Here is a 26,105-nt window from a genome sequence, read left to right as displayed (position 1 = left end):
AATGGCTGCTCAGCCCACTTTTTGAGTTAAATCCCAAAAACCAACCAAAATGTGGTCATTATCAGAGAAAACTGAGTGCAATAGAATAATCAGATGTGGTATATTTGGGCTTCCCTGGCTTTCTCATCTTTTTAAATCAATAAATAGTTGATGGATATAATGTTTTTCTTTGTAAAGGAGCAGAGAGTTACCTTTTTCTACACCAAACCTCATTATATTTGTTTTTTTTTCATCACAGACTTTTAAACCTGTTGGTCACAGGCCTTTGTTGCTGTAATAATCCACACACCAATCTCACCCTGGCCCAGGATCTGTCTCAATGTCGGCCGTGCCTCCCTCCAGTCCGACCAGTGCCTCAGCGCCGGCTCTGGTCCAGTTCCAGCTCGGCCTGTTCAGGGAGGTGGTTCGAGTCCCAGCGGGAAACCTGAGCTACCGCCATGCCAAGAGACTGGCTGCTGAGATCATAGAGAGGAAGGTAATCAAACACCCCGCTGTTAGCCTTTCATTAGGCTCTGATCACAAAGGTTCAGGAGGGGAGGGAGCTTCATTAAAATCTCTGGGTCTTTTAGATTTAGTTTTTAGCTTTTGAAAGGGATTGTACTGTTAGAATGGAAAAGTTACGTGTTGTTTTAACAAGCAACATTTAACTTTATCACAAAAGGAAAAGAGCTACACTCATAGAGAAGACACAGCACCCTGTTGTAAGGCACCACTGTCAACAAAAGAAGCTTGACATGGTTTGAAATTTTGGGTGCCACCTAGGGGGGCTTGTCACTCCTTGCCAACTCTTTGGACGTGCCCCTGGAGCTGAGTGAACTAGCTTAGAATTGTACTTGTGTTGCACTGGATGGCTGGAGTACAACACAGAAGGACATCTTAGACAGCCATTTCTCTTGATAGTGAAACCTTTTTTTGATCTAGTTTGTTGTTGAGTTAAAATAACGTTAGTTTTTACAAGTAGAGCTCAGGACGGCGTAAAACTGAAACTGAAAATGCTGTTTTGCTTGAGCTGAATGTATCATGTCCAAAGCAGGTAGAAATCTGTCTCTGAAAATGTTAATAAATCAACCACTAGCTTGGTTTTTCAGCATAACGTTTAGCACTTAGCCTACTGAGGATTGAGCGACACGTTGATGAAACTCTGCTCTACTGACACAGTCCCATTTGGAAAATATTCAGTTGATGTCTGAGCCCCCCAGAGCTGTCAGGAAGTGGACTCTGAAAGGTCACCTAGCGTTTGAAGGAGGCTGTGTAGGTTACCAGCGGCTTTTTCAGAAACCACCAAATGTGTTTCTGCATCGCTTTCTTGTGCAGGAGCACGTTCGATTTTTTGGGGGGTGTTGGCTCGAGAGTGTCTTACTCACGTAGACATATGATTTCTAATGTTGGAGCAGATCAGTGTGAGCTTTAAATGAGATCTGGAGCTGTTTCTTGTATTGAAGTCTGTGATAAATTAAGACTTTTCAAAACTGTAGAGAGGAGAGGAGTACATCTAAATCTACACTCAGCAGGTTGACTGTGTAATTAACATGATTCAGGTTTAAATGAGGATGAATAGCAGGTGTGTCTGGTTGGCTCTTCATAAAGCCTCATATACGAAGACTGTGGTCAACTAGAGCACAGCAAACTTTCCAACCACAGCTTCCTTTCGCCCTCTGTCTCACACACAAAGTCTCCGTGCTGCTCACTTCAACTTTGAAATTTTCTTGAGTTTCCAGGCAGCGGGTTAGCCGTCTGTGAGCGATGTGACTTTGTGTTTGTTTGCTTATTTAGGTTATACATGTTAGTGCATTCACTGAACACATATCCAATAACATAGTTGTGCCACTTCAGGTACTTCAGACACTTTGCATGTTACTGATTGTTAGACAGAAGCCTCTCCTCAGTGCAAAACACATGGAAGCTCTATTTGAGTTTGCACATAAGCACCTGAAGGACTCTCAGACTGTGAGAAACAAGATTCTCTGATCTGATGAAACCAAGATTGAACTGTCTGGTCACCATTCTAAACATTATGTCTGGAAGACACCAGGCACCACTCATCACCTGCCGAATACCATCCCAACAGTGAAGTATGGTGGTGGCAGCATCATGCTGTGGGGGTTATTTTAGCAGCAGGGACTGGGAGACTGGTGAAGGTTGAGGGAAAGCTGAATGGGAGATATCCTCAATGAAAAACTGTTTCACAGAACCTTAAATTCTGTTTGCATTTTGTCTTTATGGGAAATTTAGAGGAGATTAATGACAGTAAAAATCAAGCATATAGGGTTAGTTCAAGCAAGCCACAGAGTCAAGCACTACCGAATAATTGAGATCAGCTGATCTCACATAAGCCCTCATCGGCTGATAGCCAGCTGATTCACCCTGAGCACGTTATTTGCTACTCGCAATCATGTGGCCATATTCAAACTGCTCTAGCCTGGCTAAGCTTTGCTGCTCCCTCTACAAGTCGCTTTTTGCAACCCTCCTCCACCCCAGCTCCTCCTTTAATCTGCTTCTGACTTAATCAGTCATTCTGCTGTCATTGATGCCTGCTCTGCACTGGGTTTTTTACTGCTTCTCTCCCTGCCTCAGGCTTTCCTTGTAGGCACAGGAAAGGCAGGAATGTGTACTGTCCCTGCTTAACATCAGTGAGACTGTATCATCAGGCTGCAGCATAACAAAATTTTAAAAAGTGAAGGGTGTCTTAATACTTTCTGAATAAACTGTACATCCTGATCTCGGCTCTCTGTATGATCATCTGTGTCACAAATTCCCACCTTTTTCAACACTGATTCTTTGTCTTATTTCCATTTGTTGCAGATGATTCTTTAAGTCTTTTGCTGCAAGACTTGAAATGAAAAACAAAACTGTTTGTTTCAAAATCTTAGCACTTGCTGACTGTTGGTTCACTTGAGGTTTGGTGTGCTGACATCAAACCAGCTGGTTGATTTTCAAACAGTAAAGTTTCATATTCTTAAAGCTTTCATGATCTCCTAACCTCCTGATCTGCCATAATTTAAGGGACAAAGCTATGCAGTATCCTGTGTTTCCTTTTTATTTAACCCGTATCTGTGTGTTTCAGGCTCCAGACGTCAGCGTGGTCGGTGTCGGTGAAAAGATTCTTCTCTTCAGACATCGGCCGACCTCTGAGCTGCTGCTGCAGCGTCTAACAGAGCAGGAGCAGCTGCAGGACGGAGACCTCATCGAGGTCGTCATTTCAGGTCAGGCAGGGTGGAGGAAACCTTTTTTTACTCTTACCCCATAAAGAGCTGTGCTTGAAATGCCTCTGATTACATAATCCTGAAAGCTCTTTCTAAAAGGCTTCTTATTTTGGTCCATTTTATTACGATTTCACACTCATCACATCCACACAGGCTGTCAGGTTATCTGTGAGGCACAGAGACTACATTTCTGTATGATTCATGGAAACAGGCTTTAAGAAGGTGCTAAATAAGAGCTAAGGGTGGCAGACTCAGACTGAGCTTTTGACAGATTGACCATGAAAACCACATAAGATGGAGGACTTTAAAAAGGGTTTTCTTTGAAGTGAGGATTCACAAAAATTCCTTTCTCCTGTTTCAGAGTCAGCTAGTTGGTTTAAAGATATATATTCACATGTTGTACTGCTGATATTTTATAATAAGAAAAGCAGGAAACAGTCTTTTCATGTTCATATCAGTTTTTAACTGTCATGTGTCTCTCTGTGACTCAGGATCGGCGTCAGTGACAGAGATCAGGGTCCGTCCTCACTCTCTGGTGGTCTACTCATACAGGACTCCCACTTTCTGTCACCACTGTGGAGAGATGCTGTGGGGCCTGGTCAGACAGGGTTTGAAATGTGACGGTAAAGCTGCTCTCTCTCCTCCTCATTCTCTCATTAACACCGCTTTCATCAAGTATTTTAAAAACCAACCCTGCCCACTGACCCTCCTCTCCTTCTCTCCAGGTTGTGGGTTAGATTTTCATAAACGCTGTGCTCTCCAGTTACCAAACGACTGCAGCCGAGCACGGCGTCAGGTCAGCGCCAGCCTCTCTCTGTTTCCCCCCCGACGACCACCCACGCACTCTCTGTCCAACCAGGCAGGAGGCAGTCTGGAGGAGGTTAGGAGCTTTTATCAGTCCTAAAACAACAATCTAAATACACATATATGAATGAAAGACTAACTAATGACTCTGATTATCCATCCTTTACCAGATCAGTATGTCCAAACCCTCCTCCAGACCCCCGTCATGGGCGGAGCCCCCGGTGTGGCTAGGCATTGGGAACGGCGATAAAAGCAGAGCCCAGGTCCCTCACACCTTCCACATCCACAGCTACACCAAACCCACCGTGTGCCAGTACTGCCACCGGCTGCTCAAAGGCCTCTTCAGACAGGGGCTGCAGTGCTCAGGTGAGACACGCTGAGGACTTAGCTCAAAGCTGGTAAAAGCTGTGGTCACTGCCGAGGGAGGCATAAGCCAGTTTTGTGGTAAATGGTCATGTGCTTAAAATTGATGTTATTGTTGCTTTACAGAGCTGTTTTGGATTAAGGAGAGTCATTTTTGGGGTAGATACAGACCTGATAAAATGAGCTGGATCTGGTTTGGGTTATGGTAAGTCATTTGTGGGCCAGATGTCATGAACCAGACCTAGTTTGGAATATGGCAAGTGTTTTGTGGGCCAGACAGGGGCCAAATATCTTGAGTTGGAGCTGTTAAGGTTATGTCAAGTCCTTTGTGGGCCAGATATGGGCCAGATGTCATATGCTAGACCTTGTCTGGGTTATGGCAAGTGTTTTGTGGGCTAGAAGGAGACCAGATGTCTTGAGTTGGACCGTTTAAGGGTTAAGGCTGGTTTATTGTGGGACAGATACTGGTCTAATGATATGATTTGGATCTGTTTTGGGATAGGGCAAGTCTTTTGTGAGTCAGATGTGGCCCAAATGTCATGAGCCAGACCCACCTAGAGGAAGACAAATGTTGTGTGGACCACATGGAGGCCATGTATACAGGCTGGATTAGGTTATGAGAAGTCTTTTGTGGTCTAGCTGGAACCAAATGTTAGAAACCTTATTTCTTTTGGATTAAGGCCAGTCTTCTGTGTGCCAGACATGGGCAAGATGTCATGAGCCAGACCTGATTTAGGATCACGGCAAGTCTGTTTTGGTCCAGATCTGGGCCAAATATCAGGAACCAGGTCTTCTTTGGGGTAAGGCAGGTTTATTGTGGGCCAGTTGTCATGAGCCTGACCTGATATAGGTTATGGTCAGTCTCTTTTGGGCCAGCTAGAGCCAAATGTCAAAAACCTGATCTTTTTTTGGTTAAGGCAATGCTTCTGTGAGCCAAATGTCATGAGCTGGACCCGATTTAGGTTATTTAGGGTCTATTGTGGACCTGCTGGAATCAAATGTTAGGAACCTGATATCTTTTTTAAAGACAAGCTTGTGTGGGTCAGACGTGGGCCTGTTGTCAGAACTGGGTCTAATTTAGGTTATGGTGAATCTATTGTAGGCCAAATGTGGGCCAAATATCAAGAACCCGACCTCTTTTGGGTTAAAGCAAGTCTTTTGTGGACCACATGTGGACTAAATGTCATGAGCTTCACCTGATTTAGGTCATGGCAAGTCTGTCGTAGGCCAGATACAGGCCAAATGTTGGAAACCTCACCTCTTTTGGATCATGTGGGCTAAATGTCAGGAACCTGACAGGATATTGATTATGCCAAGTCCTTTGTGGGCCACACACATTTAAGGACAAACATGGGTGTAAGAGAGCTGCAGATTCATGCCATATTGAGTGAACATGTGGGTAAGTTGAGGCAGCCAGACTCACCTTTAATCAGCACTGTAAAGGAGGCCAAATGTGGACCATAAGAGGACTGGAGACATGTTTCACACCCAAACCTTTATTTGCTGTCTGTGTTAATTTTTAAATTCTGATAACAAGCTTTACCTCAGAAAAAGTATTTTTCTTTAGTAATATTTTATCTTTCCATGAACCGTCATCCTGTTCCTGTCCTAGTCTTGAGCTGTTGAAAGGATTAAAGGTCAAATGTTTTAATTTTCAGTGATACCTCATAATAAATTGAAACCTTGCCCTCCTCTGTGACAGTTTTTAGTCTCTCTGCTCCAGCATCACCATGACTTTACGAATCAATTTGTGAATTAATGTTTCAAAGACATAAACTGCCCTACGTCTGGCATTTTACACAAATTAAAGTCACCTTTGTGACGCTTCTCATCAGAATCCTTTTTCTCCTTTCCATGTTTTGACTTTCCATCCCTCCTCTCTGTTTTTTTTTTTTTCAGACTGCAGGTTTAACTGCCATCGGCGCTGCGAGCAGCACGTCCAGAGAGACTGTCCTGGGGAGAAGAGAGGCATCAACGGAGATGGTGAGCAGAGTCCCCTGAGGGTCTAGAATTTCTCTTAAATCATGGTTCTTTGAAAAGCCCTCCTCCTCTGAGGTTTCCAGAAACCTGGAGATGAGTCGAGGCTGATTCAGCCTCACACTCAGGAGGGATGCAGGACTAATTTAAGATTCACAGAAGCATCATTTTCAAAGAAATGATGATTATTCAGGGAAATATGACCAAATCCTGATGAGATGCAAAATCAATTTTTTTAGCTTGTGTTTCAATTATTGTGACAGGGTGGTTCTCTGTCTGTGAGATATCACCACACTGCAGTGGCTGTAGAAAATACTAAACTCTGTTTACTCTGTGTTTACGTCTGGGCAGTGGAGCCAAAAGAGAGGCATCTCATTGGCCAGAGCTTTAGCCAGTCTATGGCCCCTCGTAGTGGCTGGGCTGCAGTTTGAGCATAACATTTTCTCTCAGCTATTGAGAATAATAGTTCATATATCATAGGAAATTAAATTGGATACTTTTATCATGTCTCTTTTTGCATTTTAACCCACCTGATGTCCCTCTTTAATGGTCAGCAGGGGGCTACAGCCTCCTAGTGAATCCTGAGGACTCTGAGGACACTGACTCAATGCTCAGCAGCACAACAACACTAAACATCTCTGACGATGAGATGTGCACTGATGGAGACTCGACCGCCGAGGCCAAAGAAGACGAGCAACTACGAGAGCCGATGAGGTCAGAGGGTTATTAATTCATTTGCCATGATGTCATCTTTTAAAGAGGTGACTGTGCTCTCCAGCTGGCACACACAACATCCCAATGATGTCAGACATTTGACACCTAAAACCACTCTCGTCTCCGCTGTTATTCACCGCTGAATTCATCTGCATCACTTATCTGTCTGTAGTCACTCAGCTTTGGCCTCTACTGCCCCCTAGAGGCAAAAATAATCCCAAAATCAGCCTGTTTGTACTGTTTGTGTCTCTCCATCAGTCCATGTTTCAGCAGCTACATCCCTCTGATGCGGCTCGTCCAGTCAGTGCATCACACCAAGAGGAGAGCAGGGGCCGTCCTGAGGGAGGAATGGCTGCTGCACCACACCAGCACTGACACACTGGTGAGGCACACACTGATGAAATTACACTCTGAAGCTGCTCATGCTCAAAATCACTCACTGCAAAACAAAAGAGGACATTGTCAAATGCCTTTAAATGTAGAAAATATCCACAGATGGAAGAATTTGTTCTATTTCAGTATGTTGCTGCATCTACAGTATGAGTTAAGACTCAAACATGTAAATAAAAAGCCATATATGAACAACACCCAGAGGTGTCGCTGTCTTCTCTGGTCCTCAATGCTTCCACTTTCTAATAATATCACTTACAGTTGACTGGGGAATATCCAGCAGAGGTGAAACTTCACAAACCATTCTTTTGAAAGGTGGCATTCATCACAGTACCACTCTTGAAGCCATTGAGCTCTTTAGAACAACACATTTAGGATCACAAATGTGTCCAAACCTTTTTGGAATCGGGTTTTTTCTGTAGTTAATTGTTTCTGCTTTCTTAGAGGAAACGTCATTACTGGATTTTAGACTGGAGGAGCATCACTCTGTACCAGAATGAGAGCAGCACCAAGTACTATAAGGTAGTTTTGTCACAACTAATAGTACTAAAATATGTCACCATGTTTTTAATGTATTCATCCTTGAATGATTCTGATACTGATGACTTCAGATTCACTTATATTTGAATTAAATGACCATTTGGGTTTTCAGGAGATCACTCTGTCTGAGGTGCTGCAGGTCCGAGGCCCGGCTCAGCTCTCCCCTCCCTCGCTGCCGGGAGCCAGGTCCCACTCCTTCGAGGTGGTGACGGCCTCGCTGGTGTACTATGTGGAGGCTGGAGAGAACGGGCAGGCCTGGGCCAGCGCCATCCGTCAGGCTATGATGCCCGTGCAGAGCAACGGAGGAAACAACGAGGAAGAGGAGCTGCAAGGTGGGCTGGGAAATGTAGTCTTTACAGTCAAACTTAGCCTTGAATGAACTTTCTTTCTGTTGATATTAAAAATAAAATTGTGGATGTGGAATAGAAACACCAAATCTACATTCATTCAGGCTGTGTAATCAGAACTTTCAGTTGTGATCAGAGAGATGAATTTAAACTCTTCTATCATGTTTTTAATCACAGATGATTCACACAGAGATGGCGTGGTAAGGATCAGATTAATACAGCTTAATTCATCGTCAACTCATGAATAGATGTCTGCATTCAGTGTGTTGTCGCTGTTAATTTCAGCGTTTGTGTTTCAGGACATCGGCTCAGTGTATCAGATCTCCACAGACGAGGTGCTCGGCTCAGGACAGTTTGGAGTCGTGTACCGAGGTAAATTAGCAATGACGGCATATTTATTTAAAGATTCTGGTATGACAATGACCTAAAATCAGTTTAGATTGTTTTTGTGTTCCTGAGGGATTGGAAAGATGAAATGCAGTGAAGTGTTTTCAGAGGAGTGGCTGACGGCAGCATGGCATCCCTTAAAATCTGATCACCAGCCATCTATGATTAATTTATGATGGATGAGTGGTAATTTGTTGGAGATAGAGCTCATGTTTAATCCGCAGAGAATAAATTCTGATCAATTAATACAATAACAGAAGATGACATTGAGGGCCTTTCTCAAACCGCTCCCTAACACCCCCCCCCCAACATTCCCACTCTGTTTGAAGGCTTTTGTGGAGGGTCTGCCGTATCAGTTGTCATCCAGAACATCAGAGAGTGGAGTGAAAGTGGGCTGTTAAACCCTCCAGCAGTGCATCTGCATCTGCACCAAACTGACCCTAAATCACTGGTTCTCAACCCTAGGGGGGGCACCAAAGATCTTGGGGAGGCCCAGGACCCTGTCTGCTCTGATGTAGTCAAAGTTAGATGTACATATATTCATTTAAATCATGATTATAAACATTATGTTTAAGGGCCCACCTAAACAGAAAAAACATGAAGAGGATCTGTTAATCCCTTAGCAGAACAGTTAATACTTTTAGGGGGAAAAAGTCACAATTTTTGAGATTATTAAGTTATTTATAAGAAAACAAACTTGGAATTTGACAGAAACTGGAGCAGTTTGGAAAGAGCCCTAACAGTAGATGGAGTCATGGGAGTGATAACAAGTTTCTGTCATGGACTGGAAATGTATAATTTCTCTGGCTGTGAAAACTGGTGGAAGTATGGAGCAGAAATTCTGAGGTTAATCACTACTAAAAATTCTGACAGCTCTAAATTATTTCTTCCTTTAGGCACTCACAGGGCTTCTAGTCGACCGGTTGCCATCAAAGTCATCGATAAGACGCGTTTTCCCACCAAGCAGGAGAGGCAGCTGAGGAACGAGGTGGCCATCCTGCAGGTACTCCTCCATGTCTCGTTAATGTTTACCTTCAGAGAGGATTTCTACATCTTTTTAAGTTTTATTTATTTATGAGAGCAGAATCTGTCCCATCTCGGGGTGGTCCTGTTGGAGGGGATGTTTGAGACGGTGGAGCATGTCTTCGTCGTGATGGAGAAGCTCCACGGAGACATGCTGGAGATGATTCTGTCCAGTGAGAAAGGACGACTCCCTGAACGCATCACACGCTTCCTGGTCACACAGGTGAAAACACCTTTTGGTTTTTGAAGCTTTGGATGTTCTCTGTTAGCACTCATGACTGTGAGGGGTCAGGAGATTGGATTCCTTTAGACATTTCTGTAAACTGGGGTTATCCACCCACTGGTTTCCAGTTTGGTTTCTAGCAAGTTGTTAAAATTTTTTAAACTAAAAAAAAAAAACTAAACTTTTTTTTTTTCTTTAAGTGTACAGGTTTTAAACTCAGAAAATCTGTGTTTGGTTTCTTGAAAATATAAGACTTTATACTCAAAAAAGTGTCATATTTTGTAAAGAATTACAACTTTTTATTTCTATTCACAAAAAATTAACAGATCTTTATTTTCTAATGTTTTAGGGTGGTGGTACACTATCTTTGTAATCATAATTTACAAAAATTAATGCACTTCTTATTCTGACAACACCCCCCTGAGATCTTTGGTGCCCCCCTAGGGGTGCCTGTACCCCAGGTTGGGAACCACCAACCTAGGGTACTGTCTGGGCAGGTAGTAGGGTTGCCACATGCCCTTGATCATGCTGTGGATCTCCCAAGGCCTCAAAGACTGCTGGCGGGGGTGAAAGAAAGAACTGATAAACAAGAAGTGCCATCGAGCTCGACCTTGGCTGCCGAGTGACACACGTGTCGACGTGTCGAGCTTGACTCTGGCCACCACTTCCCCTCTCCAGTCACGGGATATGGCCCATCTGGCCCTGTGATGAATCCTTAGTACCCTGAGTGCCTAAAATGTATTCACATGACTGTAGATGTGCTGCTTTTTCTTTTATCTTTATTCTTGCTCTCCCACGTTAGAGCCTTTGTTCAATGAAACAAACGTATTCATATGACTGTAGATGTGCTGCTTTTTCTTTTATCTTCATTCTTGCTCTCCCACGCTGGAGCCTTTGTTCAATGAAATTTGAACTTCTGCAGTGATTGGTTCTTTCACAGATGTTTCAGAAAGACAAAAAATTAAACTGACAATAAACTCAAATCACACTTGTAAACTTCAAAAGTTTTGATCCTTAATTGAAGCCATCTTATCCTTTAAAACAAAGACTTCAGTTCCTTGGAGATAAATCCAGCAAACATATGACTACAGCGAGAAAAATCACAAATATGGTTCACTGATTATTTCAAGTGCAGCTTGAGCTCACACTCTCATTTTTACTCATTCACACCTTGTGTCCACAGCACTTCAGCCTGTGAGAGGCTCTAAAATGAACTCTCAGGCTGTCAACCAGGTTTTAATTTAATAACAGTCAATTAGTGGAAAATAATTAATTTAAGCCCTGGACCACGGCTAGTTTAAAGTTCACTCGAGTATTTCTGAATGGATTCTTTGTTATTTCAGGGTTTGTTTACATTGATTGTAACAGTAAGAACTCTTGTTTTCGTGACATCCTGCAGAGATCTCACTTAATATTCTAAAACAACATGTCCATTTCATATTTTCACTGTTGTCTGTGTTTTCAGATCCTCGAGGCTCTGCGGTACCTGCACCTCAAACACATCGCTCACTGTGATCTAAAACCTGAGAACGTCCTGCTGGCCTCGGCCGACCCTTTCCCTCAGGTGGGAGTTTATTTATTACTCCATGCTTTCTGTTTTAGATGAATGTGTCTTTTTACCGTCCGTCTTAAATCTGTCTCTGTGCTGAAGGTGAAGCTCTGTGACTTTGGCTTCGCCCGCATCATCGGAGAGAAGTCTTTCCGGCGCTCGGTGGTGGGCACGCCTGCCTACTTGGCCCCTGAGGTGATCAGCAGCTGTGGCTATAACCGCTCCCTGGACATGTGGTCTGTGGGCGTCATCATGTACGTGAGTCTGAGCGGGACGTTCCCCTTCAATGAGGACGAGGACATCAAGCAGCAGATCACCAACGCCGCCTTCATGTACCCACGACAACCCTGGGCCTCCATCTCTCTGGAGGGTAAAAATCATTCACCCTTCCCTGTTACTTCACATAAAGTTCTCTTTAGAATGAGTGATTTTTTTCTTGTAGGAATAAGTGACCATCGTTAGAGAAGCAATCTGAAACTTTAACTTACCTTTAACAAACTATTAACTTTAGGAATTTATTTTTTCTTTTCGAAAACAACCACTTTTTATCAATCTGTTATCCTTTGGTGAAAAAGTTTTTCATGTAAACAAGTTCATATCTATAAGTTTAATCTTAACAGACCTTTTGGGACTTTGATGAGGAAAAACATCTTTTTGGAAAGTAACATTATAAAAACATTATTTGGAACAAGGTATCATCTTTTGGAGAAAAGTTCATTTTTCTATCAAGGTATCTTTTGTGAAAAAAATTATCTTATGGTTACATGTTTTAATTTACAGTAGTTGGTGTATGTTTTTTGTTGTTTTTAAGGCATAAGCAATCTGCTATCTAGGAACAAGAACATTGATTTTATGGAACAATCATTCAAATTTAGGGAAAAAAATGTAGCAGCCAGTTTTCTTTTGGTTTGGTTTATTTTTGAACAAGTTGTAATCTTTTAAATATTGTTTAATCTTTTTGGAACACATCTTTTTTTCTCATGAGGAGAGGTTTTCATATTTAGCAAACAAGTGGTTGTCTTTTGGGAACAGTTTTTTTTTTTTTTTTTTTTTTGGTTGATCTATTTCTAGTATCTATTTTTAGGGAGGCATGTTTAGAAATAAGTTTTCACTTTTCATCTTTTGGGAAATAATTTTTATCTTTTAGAAGAAATTTCTTATTTTTGGGAAGAAGTTTTTTTTTTCTAGAACATGTTTTTTCTTAGGTGTTTTTCTATTTTGGAACATTTTTTGGGGGGGTATCTTTATCTTTCTATCTTCAGGGTTAATCTATTTTTATCTTGAAGAACAATTTCTTTTTCTTTGAAAACAAGTTTTTATGTTCTAGCAACAAAATTGTATCTTTTGGAAACAATTTGTTTTGAACACATTTCCATCGAACAATTTTTTTTTAGCTTTGAGAGCAACTTTTTATCTTTCTGGAAAAAGCTTCTATTTTTAGGAACAAGTTTTTATCAAGTAGTTGAGCTGGTTTCTGTTTGGGAACCATTTTGTATCTTTTCAGAACAGATTTTTATCTTTGGGAACATGTTATCTCTTTGGAAACAAGTTTTTATCTTTGGGAACAAATCTTTATGTTTTGGAAACAAGATTTCGTCTTTTAGAAACATTTATATCTTTATAAATTCCTAAGTTTAAGAACAAGCTTTTACCTTTAAAAATTTAATGTTTTGGCAACAAGCTATTGAGCTTTTTTTAATTTTGTGTTTTTTTAAACTAGTTTTATCTCTTTTGGGGAGAAACCATCTTTTTGGAAGTTTTTTTAAAACATCTTTTTTGGAACAAGTTCATCTTTTGGGTAAACATTTATGTATGTATATATATATATATATATATATATAATTTTTTTGGGGGAATTTTTTAAAGTTGTTTTATCTTTTATCTTATCTTGTCTGACAGATTTGTTTCTGTTCTACCTTTTAGAACAAGTCAATATCTTTTGAAGGAAAATCACTGAGAACACTATCTTTGGGATGTGCCTTTTTTGTCATTTTATCATCTTTTTACAATTTTGTCATTAAGGAACAAGTTTTTGTTAAAAAAAAAACAAAAAAAAAAAACAAGTAATTTGTTAAAAAAAATAATGTTACCTTTTGGGAACTTTTTTTATCTTTAGGGTCCAAAGTGTTTTGGGAATGCTTTTTTCATCTTTTGGAAACAAGTTTTTATCCTCTTGGAGCAAGATATTATCTTTTTGGGAAACAGATGGCATCCTTGTTGTGGACATTTTGTTTTAAAGAAAGTTATGTGTTTTGGGAACAAGTAATCTTGTGGATGCAGTTTATTTTTTTAAGTTTAGTTTAGTTCACTCAGTTTTATATCCTGTAGAGAAAAAAGGCTTTTGCATTCCTCCCTCTTTCTATTTATCTGACAGATTGTTTATTATACCATTGTTCTGACCTTTAGTCTTCCAGTCATGGGTTATCCATAGTCACGTATATTAGTATGATTTGCAGCTTAGATCAAAATTGGCACATTCAGTACTTATCAATTATATCTACATTTGAATAATGAATGGATTGACTGTTATATGGAACTGTGGCTCCTCAACCAAATATTTTATCACCTGGAAAATTTCAGCTGCACACCAGCTTTCACACATAAATTGTGTAACACCGTTTTGTTTTCATTACGCCGTTATCCTGGATAGATTTCCCCTGTCAGCCTGTTGACTGACAGCAGAAGCTGTATCATCTTTACAGTTTCATAAACTCCATCAAAAACCAAACATGTTGACAGCGTTCTCCTTTAAACCACCAGGTGACTCCATTGGACCATTTTTCAGTTTTTCTCTCTTTTCTGTGTCTGTTGCTCTCCAGCTGTGAGTCTCATCAACAACCTGCTGCAGGTGTCGGTCAGACGAAGGTTCAGTGTGGGAAAAGCTCTGGGACACACCTGGCTTCAGGTCTGATACATGTTCACAGTTTATCCTGTTTTAAGTTTTTTAATTATGCTTTTTTACCCAACAATTCGATGTTTCTGAGCATGAATTCTGTGCGGGGTTTTTGCTAGTGCAACTACTAAGAAATAGTTCAATACTTTGTTTTTCATGTTTGCTCCTCTTCCTCCTGCAGGACTTCCAGCTGTGGTGTGACCTCAGAGAGTTCGAGCAGAGGATGGGCTGCAGGTATCTGACGCACAAGGGAGACGAAGAACGCTGGGGAAGATACGCCCAAGAGAGAGGACTGATCTTTCCTTTCCAACTCTGCTGGGACTCTGACAAAAACCCCGACATGTGACCGTAGCGTGGAGGTCAAAGACTGGACAGTTTGTGGTACTTAAGCTCTGAAATATCCTCACATATTCAACACAGTGTAACCATTATCTTAGGATTTTTAGGTTGTTAGGTGTGTTTTGTTAAGCACGGATTAAGTGGTCAGCATTTTCTTTAATTTAAAGAGCATTCTTTAAAAAAAAAAAAAAGTGACAGACTAAGAAACCAAAAGCAAAATTAACCTTGTCTTATACTTGAAAAAATGACTTTTTATCAAAGATAATAAAAACACAAACAACTGCTGTTTAGTAATATACTTTTCCTTTTTTATTCCAAGTTGTGGTTTTTAAAATAAACTGTGTGAAGGTGAGTATTTCTGTAATCAGTGACGATGAAGGGCGGGGTGAGTTGAGGATGAGGGGAGGAGGAGAATGGAGCACATATTAAACACAGAGAGGCGCCGACTCACACTGACAATCATGGCCGAACCAAACCCTACTTGCTTTCTCGCTGATGTGGTCCCACATGCAGTTATCAGTTCTTCTTCATTATTTTTGTCTAGAACTTTCCTGATGCCCTGTTGTCTCTCACTGCTCAACACCGCTCTCTTCCTGTGTCATCTTTGTACATCCAGATGTGTTTGTTTTGGAAATACTGTAAATTTGGAAAGAGAGAGGTGTGTGGGATCATTCTCTCGGGCCGTTACAGTTTGTCTTTCTGTCATCGCTCTGAAGTCCAGCCATGGCCCTCTTTTTGTCTATATTTACCCACAGTGCTTTGCTCTGAGTCGCTCTGTTTTCCTGCTGTCTTCAAAGTTCACTTGCTCCGTTCTGCCTCCGTTTGTTCCTGAGCTTAAGGCTTTAAGATCTTCAGGTAATCTTTTCTAACATCTTCACAGTGCTTTACTTTTATTTTTAACAGTTTAACATCGTAGCACCTGACTTTCTCCACCTACTGCGGTCGCATTTTGTTTCCGTGTGATTAAGGACGAGTCAGAGACTCACAAAGACAGCGTTTTTCTAAAACTTCAACATAGCATGCATGTGCACAAATACACAACCAACCAAGCCAACTGACCAACCAGCTTTTTTTTTTTTATCACATCTTCTTCTTTAATTACCCTTCTACAAAAAAATACGTCATCTGAGAGGGGGGGGGGAGGGGGAGAGCAGGAGGCTTCGCTCAAAATAATTTCTTCCTCTCCCTCATCACCTCCTTCTGTTAAACTTCTCCTAAAGGCAGGTGTGTATATGTACGCTGCTTACATAAGTTCAGTGCAATACCCAGCACATTCCTGCTTTTTGTTTCTTTTTAAGGCACTCTGACAGAAATGAGGGACTTGCTTTAAGATTTGAGCAAAGCCTTCTACCCTCTCCCTCTCTGGGTGGTGGTTTTGGGCGTTAAAAGAGAAAGGGGGAGGAGGGAAAGAATGATTGATAAGAGGGGAAAAAAAATAAGAAGAGAGAAAATAGAAGGACAGTGGAAGGGGTTTAAATCGCTCTCTCCACAGAGGAGAAACAGTGGGAGCTGGGGAGGAGGAGGTGAAAAGGAGCGGCTGGGTTTATAAGTCGCTCTCGCCGTAGAGGGCGCTGGAGAAGGAGATGTAGTCCAGGGCGCCAGGCGGGCCATCGGCTCCGATGTACCTGGTCATGCGGCTGATGCAGTATTCGGCCTGCTCGGGTGGCAGCTCCCTGCGCAGCTCTTCCACTGTGATGTAGTTCTGGAGGAGAGAGAGCAGAGATGTGTTTACAGACGCAACAAAGAGGACTTGCAGTCATTAAAAACACCAAATCAGATCGACTGAGGTCGTACTTTTATCAGTGGATGAGAAACAAAACTGAAACCAAAGATATAAACTTCAAACTTTAGCTGCCAGCAAACACCAAAACAGCAATGATAAGCATAAGCATTTGGGAGATTGGCTTCTGTTTTGCCCCCAATCCTGTTTTTGTTTACACTTTGTAAATAAAGTTGTAATGGAGTCAATTTTAAGTCAGATAGGACAGAGAAAATGGTTATTTTTAACAAAGTTACATTATGAGTCACCATGAAGTCACCTAATGGTTTGTTGTCTTACATTTTAAAGTCTTGAGTTTGTTGTTTTGGTTGTTGCCATCATGATTTGATGAGCCAAAAGAGTTCACTGAAAGGTCACTGTTATTTAGAATCAAATCAAGCCTTATTATATTTAAAATATGGGATTTTATTTGAATACTTGTCCCCCTGTAGCTGTCATGTTGAGGGAAATGAGGCCGAAGCTTTATTTTGTCAGGTTGTTAATGTTTTAATCTGTGTTAAACTCCGCTATTCTAACACAGGACTTTATGAGGACTGTCTCACTTTTGGAGTCAGCCTCTAGTGGACACATTAGGAATCACAGTTTTTGATACTGCTTTATTTTCAGTTTTAGATTCCAGTTATTTTTCTGGTAAATAAAGCTGTTCACAAGAAGTCAATCAGTCCTTAATTTGTTAAGTGTCAAATCATAACAGATGTTAAAACACTCTAAAAACCAACAGTTCTTTATAAACCACCGGCCCTATATCTTCACTGGGGATGTGCATGTTAGGTCAATTAGCCAGTTTAAAATCATCATTTTTACTCGTTGAATACAGAGTTACAGCTAAGTTAAAATCTAAAAATCTGTGTTTGCTCTATGTCATAAAAGGGACCTGTTGTCTTTCTTTTAACACAAAGACAAAATTGACCTGATAGGGCACTCCTTAGAAGAACAGATACTGACAGAACAAATATTTTTACTACAAAAATCTGCCTATAAAAGCTGTAAATGTTGGCTGCACAAACAAACAAGTTTGTGGAGTTTTAGGCTGGACCACCAGACCTTTGTCAGCTGTTGTCTTTCTTTATTCATCATGAGTCTATACACTTTTTTATTTGTGTTTATGGACTGAAAAAACTTGTTAATCCTCAAACCTTAAATCGTGAGTTAAGGGACTAAGTTTAGGTCTAAACTACATTTAAATATTGGTATTGATGTTACTATCGCCTTAAAATAGTTTGTAAATATCAGCATATTGGATATCTGCAAAAATGGAATATTGTGCATCCTCAATAGTTTTAAATGCAAATAGGAAAATTTCCAAATGCGACAAAAATGTGTTTAATAGTGATTAACTATGGAAATTCACTGTTTAATTGCAACTAAAAATTCGGATAGTTTGGCAGCCTTAATTTTAATATCCTGCCTTTTAATGACAGTTAACATTAAGCTCAAACTGGAATCCAGCGACCTGGTACTGGTCAGAGCTTTAGCCATAGACTGGCTGGAGCTCTGTTGCTGTTTCTTTTAGCTCTAATGCCCAAATGTAAACAAGCACAAACATTTATCAGCTGGGAAATGCATACTCACATCAAGCACAGGCTGATGGGCACACAGCAAACTAATCTGATAGTCTATCTACTGACAGTTTTTTAAGCTGGGAACATCCCCAGCCTTCATCAAGAGGACTTTCTTATAGATACATTATCCTCAAAGCTGAACAATTATTTAGGAGCATAAAATGTCAAATAACGTAGGGGATGACTTAAACTACAAAAATAAGCAGAAGCTGAGATATCGGACCACTAAAGATGAAACATTTCTTCATAAAATCTTAAAACTGACTGTATTGTAAGTATTGTTTCTATCTCTAATGATGAGGTCTGACATCCACTCACCTTGTCTGAGGCCAGAATCTTGAAGGAGGCCATGACCTGCTCTGCGGTGTCGGTCTCGGCGGTCTCGCGAGTCATGAAGTCGATGAAGGCCTGGAAGGTCACCACGCCTGTGTTGTTGGGGTCCACCAGAGTCATGATGCGAGCAAACTCCACCTCACCCTGTCAGAGAAGAGGAGAGGAGAGGGTTAGACTCTGATCTGCTGCTTTCACAACGTCCTCTAAAATCATTGTACAAAGGGAGAGGATCCTGTGATCTTTACATTTAAACAATAAAATTCATCTTCCTTAAATTTAATTTATATTGAAGTCATTTTGTCTGGAAACGTAAACTTTGCACTTGCCAGATCGTAACCCATGGAGATGAGGCAGGCACGGAAGTCGTCTGGGTCCATCATGCCGTTTCTCTTCTGCAGAAGGAAAGAACAACTGTAAGAATCATGGGAGCATTTTTGTTGATACAGCTCCTTCAGTAACAAAAAAAGCACATTTTTATATTGCAGGAATATTCAGTTGAGTCAAAACTGACATCTTTAGTTTAATTCTTACCCTGTTAAAACTTTGATTTTTAAAAGTAATGATGCAAGAACTTCTGCGTAGCTTGTGCTTTTATAGACAAAATTAAAGATTTTTTTCTAAGTCTGTGAATGTCTCACCCTGTCGAAGTGGTTGAAGGAGGCCCTGAACTCGTTGAGCTGCTCCTGGCTGATGCCCTTGGCGTCGCGGGTCAGGATCTGGTTCTCCACCTCGTTGATGGTTCTTGCGATGGTGGTGAGCAGCTGCTCCCAGCCCACACGCACATGCTGCAGACACAGACAGAGCAAACGAACTTTAATCAGAGGAGCAGAAAGGTGGAGAATCACCGATGGTATTGTTATGTCTTCTGTACCTCCATGCTGTAGTTGGTGTGCTTGTTGTCGAAGATGAGGGACTCCTGGCTCAGCTGGTGGTCTCCCTCCAGCTTGTCGATGTTGGATTTGTAGTTGATGATGTTCTGCTCGTACTGTTTCAGGCTGTTCATCTGTTCCTCCAGAGAGCCAGCGATGTCCACAGACACGTGGCTGATCTCCTGCAGGAGCAGAGGGAGACATTTTAATGACAGTCTGTGATTAGTAATTGTATTCTTCTGTGAGAGCGTTCATTCTCATCTGTATTAAACATTTAACAGTTACTCGTTTGCTACATTTGTCTACAGCAGCATAAACCCTGTGTGCAAGCGGTTTGCCCATATGTACATGCATACTCATGGCTATGCACACTATTCATTCATCCGTCTCACAGATAATCTAGTAATGTCCTAAAGGTTTAATTTGTGCTTAAACTCTGGGGTTTAGTTACTGTTTAAAAACAATACATTGACATTCTATCATTTAAGATCTCAAAACTTGCTGTTTTTTATTCTGCTTGACAGAAAAAAGCATCTTCAATAAAAGCCTCTTTTTAGCGTCCATACCTCCATCTTGGTTTGAATCCAGGGTCCGATGATGTTAGCCTGGGCAGCGAACTGGCGCCTCAGTCTCTCGTTGGCCTGCTGTCTGGCCACCTCCTCCTGGAGCATTTGGTCTCTGAGGGGAACAAGGTGCTTCACCTGCAGAGGAGTGAATTAATGAACAGTCATCTGAGCTTCTTCTGAAATAGGCTGCTATTTTCACACTGGTTTTATTTTCAGCCAGAGGCTCCAACGTAGGGAGACAGGCATAAAAACAGAAAAAAAAAACACGCATCACAGGAGGGCAAATCCTCTCTAATAAATCCCACACGGTCAGAGCAGACTCACAGTGTCCCACTTAGTGCTGATGTCCTGGGGGGAGAGGTTGGTGTAAGGGTTGATTCCGGACAGCTTGATGCCGTAGGTCTGAGCGATCTTTAGGATCTCGTTGTGGATGCCCATGGTGGCCATGCGCTCCTTGTCGGCCTCAGGCAGAGTGGCCTTGAACTGGTCATGAGCCGTGATCAGACTCTGAAGAAAGAATGAGGGAGAAAACAAACACTGACGAAGGCAGGAGATACAGTGTTTCATGCTTTAAAGGTTTAGATCAATGTTACACTTTAACATGCAGATTGTAAAACACTTTTAAAACCTTCTTTTTTCCCTAATTTTTATTTGGTAGGAATAAGACACAATACTTTCTATGTATACTTCAGATTTTCCTCTTTTTAACCAGATATAAAAGTGAAAAAGTGCATTTATGAGCAGCAGTAAGACATCGTTTTTCAGACATTTCATAAATTCTCCCATTTCACAGTGGCTCTTAAGCAGACAACATGAAGTATTAGTCTGGGGACATACTTACATAGATAAATAGAAAGATATTTGGTCTCAGATAACTAGGTTGTTATATCTTATTTAGGTAAACTAACAACAAGCAATATTTTTTATGTTTATATGATGCAACTTCTTAGAGTGGAAAAGAACCTTACAGGGTAAAGATGAACTATGTTGTTATGGCCATAACAGGACTACACAGATCCTGTTTTCACCTATTTAACGCCTCTGCTGCTACATCTGGAGACTGTACTGATAGGAGACAAACACAAAAACATACTGAAACATCTTTACAAATACAGTGTGTAGTGTCTGTGTGTGACTGTACCTGGATCTCCTCAATGCTGTGGACGATGAACATGTCCTGCAGGTCCTCCATGGCTCCGTCCATCCAGTTGTTGAAGGGTGCTGCCCTCTTGGCAAACTCAAGGTAGAGCTGGTCGATAGTCTCCCACAGCTTCTCCACACGCTGCACAAACAAACAGTCATTAAGATTGAAGAAAAAAAAGGACGGACACACTGGTTCATCACTATTAACACTGAATTGAGCAGATATGTTTGAAAATGTTATATTTTCAAGCTACCTTTCACCCCTCTATGATGATCATATTTGAAGCATTTCCATAAGTTACCTCCAGTGCGTCCCTCCTCTTCTGGGTCAGGGTGCCCAGGTTGTCCCACTGGTCACAGATGCCCTGACAGCGGGCGTTGACTGTGGCAGCATCGTGGTAGTCCAGTTCACTGGAGGAGATGACAGAGTGGCATATGGTGTTATTAATCATCCGTAATTATGAAAAATTAATATCAGATTGGTGGACAGACCTGTTCCAAGATAACGCTAGACAGGACATCTAATGTGGGTGCATGGAAAGTCCATTTTTCAACTATTTTAATGTCAATTGTCTTTTTACTTCATTTCTTCCCCAAATCTGGGCTTATATTTTTCCACCACAGACTGTTTTCTTCTCCTGCATTCAAAGGGTCATCTGACAACATTTCTCCTTTGAAGTTATTGATGACAAATTCTGTGTGGCACCCATACATATTCAGCTTTGTGGTACTGAACGTCTCATTCTAAAGTGTATGTAGCATCAAAGAGAGCATCTGAAATCTTAAAAAAAAAAAGCTGGAGGAGTGATGAGAAATAAGGAAAGAGTGAGATCAGAGGTTCCTGCTCTTTCATGAACCATCCTTTCATCCGTTTTATCTCACTCATTAAAATGTTCCCTATTCATCTGATGCATCTTTTGTTCTTTGCGGTGTTCACTGACTCGTTTGCTCTCGACAAATCTCTGATTATCTCAACCGTTTGGAGTCTTGAAACACGTCAGCTGCACACTTTGTCCTCTCCAATCCCTTAAATGCTCATTGTCTTCATTCTTCTTTTAATTCCTGTTTCTTCCACTTAAACTGTTAGTACACTGATTCACCACTTGATTCAACCCTAAAACACCAAGGTACCCTAAAAAAATGAACAAATATAAATGCATGCATTCTACCAACACATTTATACGCTTCCTCCAACAGTTCCTAGTCCTATAATCCAGTGGTTCTCAATGTGGGGGTCGAGACCCCTTTGGGGGTTGCCAGACACTGAGAATATTTTTCAAATCACAGATTTACTACACCAATATTACCAAATCTTCATCACTTTTCCCCACCAATTTTGCCAATTTTAACACATTTTTGCCTAACTACATTTCACATTTTTTTATGCCTTTTTTGCCAGTTTAACCCATTCATGCCAATTTCTGCCCATTTTTATGCCTCATTTAACCCATTGTTGCCAGTTAAAATGATTTTTGGCCAATTTTTAATCCGCTTTTACCACTTTTTAATGTCTGTTTTTGCCGCTTAACCAGGTTTGCAACCTTTCGCTTATTTTTTGCCACTTCAAGCCCATTTCTGTAACTTTGAAAATCTCTTTCTTAATCCATTTTAGCCATTTTATGAAAAGGGATTTAAATTTTTAACAAGGCTATGTACTATGGCACAAACTAATTAAAGACTTGTTTATTTGATAAGAGTGGCTATTATTCCAGTCAAATATAAAATATGGATATCCCAGCTTAACTTTACAATTGACCATGATTTTGCTGACCTCCATGGGCCCCAGAAAGTTCTCCCATTTTTTCCTCCCTATGGGCAGCCTTGCCTCACATGACTATTCTTGATTGAGCATGGCTGTGTTCAACCACCTTCAGGTACAGTGGGGGTCCCCGGTCTCTGGAACCTTTATTTTGGGGGTCGCGGGCTGAAAAGGTTGAGAACCACTGCTAGAATCTAACTTGGATTCTTACTTAAGCTCCTGGGCGATGGCAGCGATCTGCTCCACTCTGTCCTGGTGAGCGGCAAGGTCGCTCTCGAATGCCTCGTGCTTCCTCATCAGAGCTCTGATCTCCATCAGAGAGGCCGACTCGTAGTCCTTCTGGGACAGCAGGTCCTCCTTACCTGAATCACACGGAGCAGTTGATGTGAATCAGCCTCATCTTCACTGTTTTGCTCTTTAATGTTAAATAATTCATTTACTATCCCATATGGGATCTTTGAACTTAAACGTGTCTTTTCAAAAGCTGAAGTTGATGACTTCTGTTCATACCCATCCTTGAGATGTTTACCTCTGACAGTTTTATTTACACTATTGGAAACAATTAAAGACTGTATGCAAAAATACCTTCAAGTAAGATGTAGAGGTTTACACACCAGGAAGCTTATTCTAAAAACGATCAAAACCCAAACAAAAATAAACAACATCTTTAAATGAAGCAAAGCAGTGTGCTGCTAATTTTGGTGTTAGCCTAAAAGTGACTCTTGTAAAAGAAAAGAATATCTGCATATTCATAAATTATTTTTAGACTAGGAGGTTGATAAATCTGTGTTAATGAATTCCACTAAAATTCAGCAAAAACATGAAAAGCAAAGACACAAAAAAGAACCTTAAAAACTTTGTCCTTGAGGCTTCATTTAAATTCACTCCTGATATTTTTATTATGAATTATAACCCCTCATTAACTACTGAAGGTGAAAACGTTCAAAGACAAAATCACTTCGGCTTTCAACTCTAAAAATATGTGAGTGGTTGTTCTAAACTCGGTTTAAAATAATCATCGTTGTGTCTTTGGGATTCTGTGTATCAGACCCTCCTGTCCTTCTCACCTCCGGTCCAGGACTCATGCATGGCACACTTCTGCTTGAACTTCTCAGCCAGGTGATCAAGTCTCTCCAGGCGGCGAATCTCAGTGAGAAGCCACTCCTCGTAGCCCTTCTCCACCTGCTCCAGACCCTTCCAGGCGTTGGCAATGTCCTGAAGGAATAGATGGGTTTTTGTACTTTATCATTGCTACACTGCTGTTGTTTGGTGAGACTTTGTATCACAGGTTAGGTCTTATTTCAGTGAGATCACAAAGCAGAGGGCTTTAAAAAGGATTTTGGTGTGCTTTAGGGGTAGAGAAGAAAGTAAGAAGAAGAGTCTTTGGTACAGAGGGTCAAAAATCTGTGCTGCTCACCGACACCATCTTTCCCTCGGAGGGCATGAAGGCGGGCCTATTGCTCAGCCTCAGCTTGGTCTGCAGGGTGTTGAAGTTGATCTCCAGCTGGCACTTCTCCTGCACGCGGGGTGGCTTGTGGATGCGGCGGTAGTCACGGAAATCCTCCAGCTTCTGCTGCATGGCGCGCATGGTCTGCTCAGCTACACGGTTCTCCAGCCAGGGGATAGTGCGGCGAATCCACTCAAGCAGCTACAGGCATAAAAATATGATGTTTATTCAAATCATCCTCTTAATCTGCCTGAATATGTTTTAATACATGTATAGACTTGTGTTTGGACACTGTCCTGCTGCTGTTTTGACTTCATTTCTATTTTTAGGAACACGTTTGAGCTGTCATGGGTCAGTTCTGACTCAAAACTGTCATTTTTTTTTTTTTTTTTTTTGCTGAAATTAGGCCTTAACTTTTCCAATGATTTAAAAATAGCCTCATAATAGAAGCACATTGCATTTACTTTGGAAAATAAAACCCTGCTCTGTTTTATCAAATTAATAAGCAAGCAACATCATTAGTCTTTTTAAAACAGCTCTGCTTTTCTGATTTATTCACACAGTTAATTTGATTATTCAGAGAAACCAAGCATTTTAGTATTTTACAGAGTGTAAAAGCGTATAAAGAAATGAATCCATTACAGATTTTTATCTCAGCTTCTCATAACAGCTCTCATTGTTTGTAATTTGAAAATATAGAAATAATGGGTTTCCATTTATTTAAATTGAACTGTTACAGATTGATCAGTTTATACTATAATGACAAACAACTTTATTTTATTCCTATTCTGTCATCAGATCACATAAGTTAGTCCCTTCTGACTAGAAAAATCCATTATAAAAATATCAGTCTAAACTTGATCCCTTTCTCTGCCTTGTTTTTTACAGGATTTCAGGGAACGCTACCTGAAAATGCTTGGTGTTAAAATACACTTTTAGATACTAAATTCTTGTTCAAATACACTCAAAATTAATAATGTTAAGGCAATCAACAAAAACACTATTTTATGGTGATTGTACAGCTCTTCATAGCCATCATTTCTCTCCAGTGTAAATGTACTCTGTTTTCAGCTGCTCCTCTAAAGTTTCTGTTACTCTTTGATCCCTCACTCCTCTTCCTTCTCTTGTTTTGCCTGCAGCCTTGTGTAGCTGTGTCATAAAAAGTCAGCAGCAGGATCAGAAAGTTTACGGAGAAAATCATTCGAGTTTAAACCGCAGGAACTTTAAAGTGTTTCTGCAGAGGAGGGCGATGTGCAGGACAGGCTGAGAGTAGGAGGATTTGGTTGCAGCGGTTTCTCACCTCGCTGGCCAGCTTCTCGTACTCCTCCATCAGCTTCTCGTTCTCCTGGTTGACAGCCAGAACTTTACAGATACGGTTGGCAGCGGTCTCAGCCTGAAACAGAGAGAGGTAGAAACAACAATTAATGTGCATATATAAACATTATATCAGTTTATCATTAGGACTGCCATTGTATCATCCTGACAGTGCTGAAGGTATTATCTGTTAAAATCAGTCTGAAAAGATGGCATTTAGGTGTTAGTTTTTTTAAGCAAGTTGGTCCATAATAGTTTTTAGATGACAAAAATAAAGCTTCATCTGACCTGTTCAGCTCCAGCGAAGGCGTGGTAGAAGCAGGACACGTAGGTCATGATTGCCTTCTCATCAGGCTTGGGTGTGTTCACAATATCTGAGGAAGGAAAAAATAATACATTTTAAATGGATGTACAAAATCATACCTGTTTATGCCTTGTGGATGGATTTCTATCCTTGACATTTTATTTCACAAAAACTTAACTGGGTTGCAGTAGTTTTCAGTGTGTAGAAGTTGAATTTTCTATTGGATTGTTTGATTTTCCTCTACAGCTATTAGTCATATTTTTATCTTAGGGAAAT

The 26,105-nt window shown here is 40.8% G+C and overlaps 2 protein-coding genes across 2 annotated transcripts in view; one reads left to right on the top strand and one right to left on the bottom strand.

Moving 5' to 3' along the window:
- The first annotated feature begins 308 nt into the window (after positions 1-308).
- LOC121504574 (serine/threonine-protein kinase D1-like) lies at positions 309-16,103 on the top strand. Its single transcript, XM_041779465.1, has 19 exons — positions 309-475; positions 3,065-3,203; positions 3,695-3,826; positions 3,929-4,083; positions 4,178-4,373; positions 6,270-6,362; positions 6,902-7,061; positions 7,320-7,443; positions 7,896-7,973; positions 8,104-8,323; positions 8,516-8,538; positions 8,638-8,710; positions 9,622-9,728; positions 9,810-9,971; positions 11,437-11,535; positions 11,623-11,890; positions 14,340-14,425; positions 14,595-14,722; positions 15,311-16,103. The coding sequence occupies exons 1-19, from the start codon at positions 320-322 to the stop codon at positions 15,582-15,584; spliced, it is 2,673 nt and encodes an 890-aa protein (XP_041635399.1). The 5' UTR covers positions 309-319; the 3' UTR covers positions 15,585-16,103.
- The window catches only part of actn3b (actinin alpha 3b), a 47,479-nt gene continuing 37,181 nt past the window's right edge, over positions 15,808-26,105 (bottom strand). The window contains exons 8-21 of the mRNA XM_041779464.1: positions 25,814-25,899; positions 25,512-25,604; positions 24,182-24,412; positions 23,832-23,979; positions 22,976-23,126; positions 21,308-21,416; positions 21,004-21,144; positions 20,187-20,369; positions 19,863-19,997; positions 19,299-19,478; positions 19,066-19,212; positions 18,754-18,819; positions 18,413-18,571; positions 15,808-16,454 (exon numbers count right to left, since the gene is read on the bottom strand). Coding sequence (XP_041635398.1) covers positions 16,296-16,454; positions 18,413-18,571; positions 18,754-18,819; positions 19,066-19,212; positions 19,299-19,478; positions 19,863-19,997; positions 20,187-20,369; positions 21,004-21,144; positions 21,308-21,416; positions 22,976-23,126; positions 23,832-23,979; positions 24,182-24,412; positions 25,512-25,604; positions 25,814-25,899 — 1,988 coding nt within the window. The 3' untranslated portion in view covers positions 15,808-16,295. The remainder of the gene's footprint in view (positions 16,455-18,412; positions 18,572-18,753; positions 18,820-19,065; positions 19,213-19,298; positions 19,479-19,862; positions 19,998-20,186; positions 20,370-21,003; positions 21,145-21,307; positions 21,417-22,975; positions 23,127-23,831; positions 23,980-24,181; positions 24,413-25,511; positions 25,605-25,813; positions 25,900-26,105) is intronic.

Source organism: Cheilinus undulatus, linkage group 22, assembly GCF_018320785.1.
Source record: "Cheilinus undulatus linkage group 22, ASM1832078v1, whole genome shotgun sequence".
NCBI lineage: Eukaryota > Metazoa > Chordata > Actinopteri > Labriformes > Labridae > Cheilinus > Cheilinus undulatus.
This window is presented reverse-complemented; position numbering and strand designations above follow the sequence as displayed.

Coding starts and splice junctions, on each gene's coding strand:
- LOC121504574 (XM_041779465.1), top strand. CDS start 320: ATGTCGGCCGTGCCTCCCTCCAGTCCGACCAGTGCCTCAGCGCCGGCT. Junction 6,363..6,901: donor CAACGGAGATGGTGAGCAGA/GTCCCCTGAGGG, acceptor TTTAATGGTCAG/CAGGGGGCTACAGCCTCCTA. Junction 8,539..8,637: donor ATTCACACAGAGATGGCGTG/GTAAGGATCAGA, acceptor TTTGTGTTTCAG/GACATCGGCTCAGTGTATCA.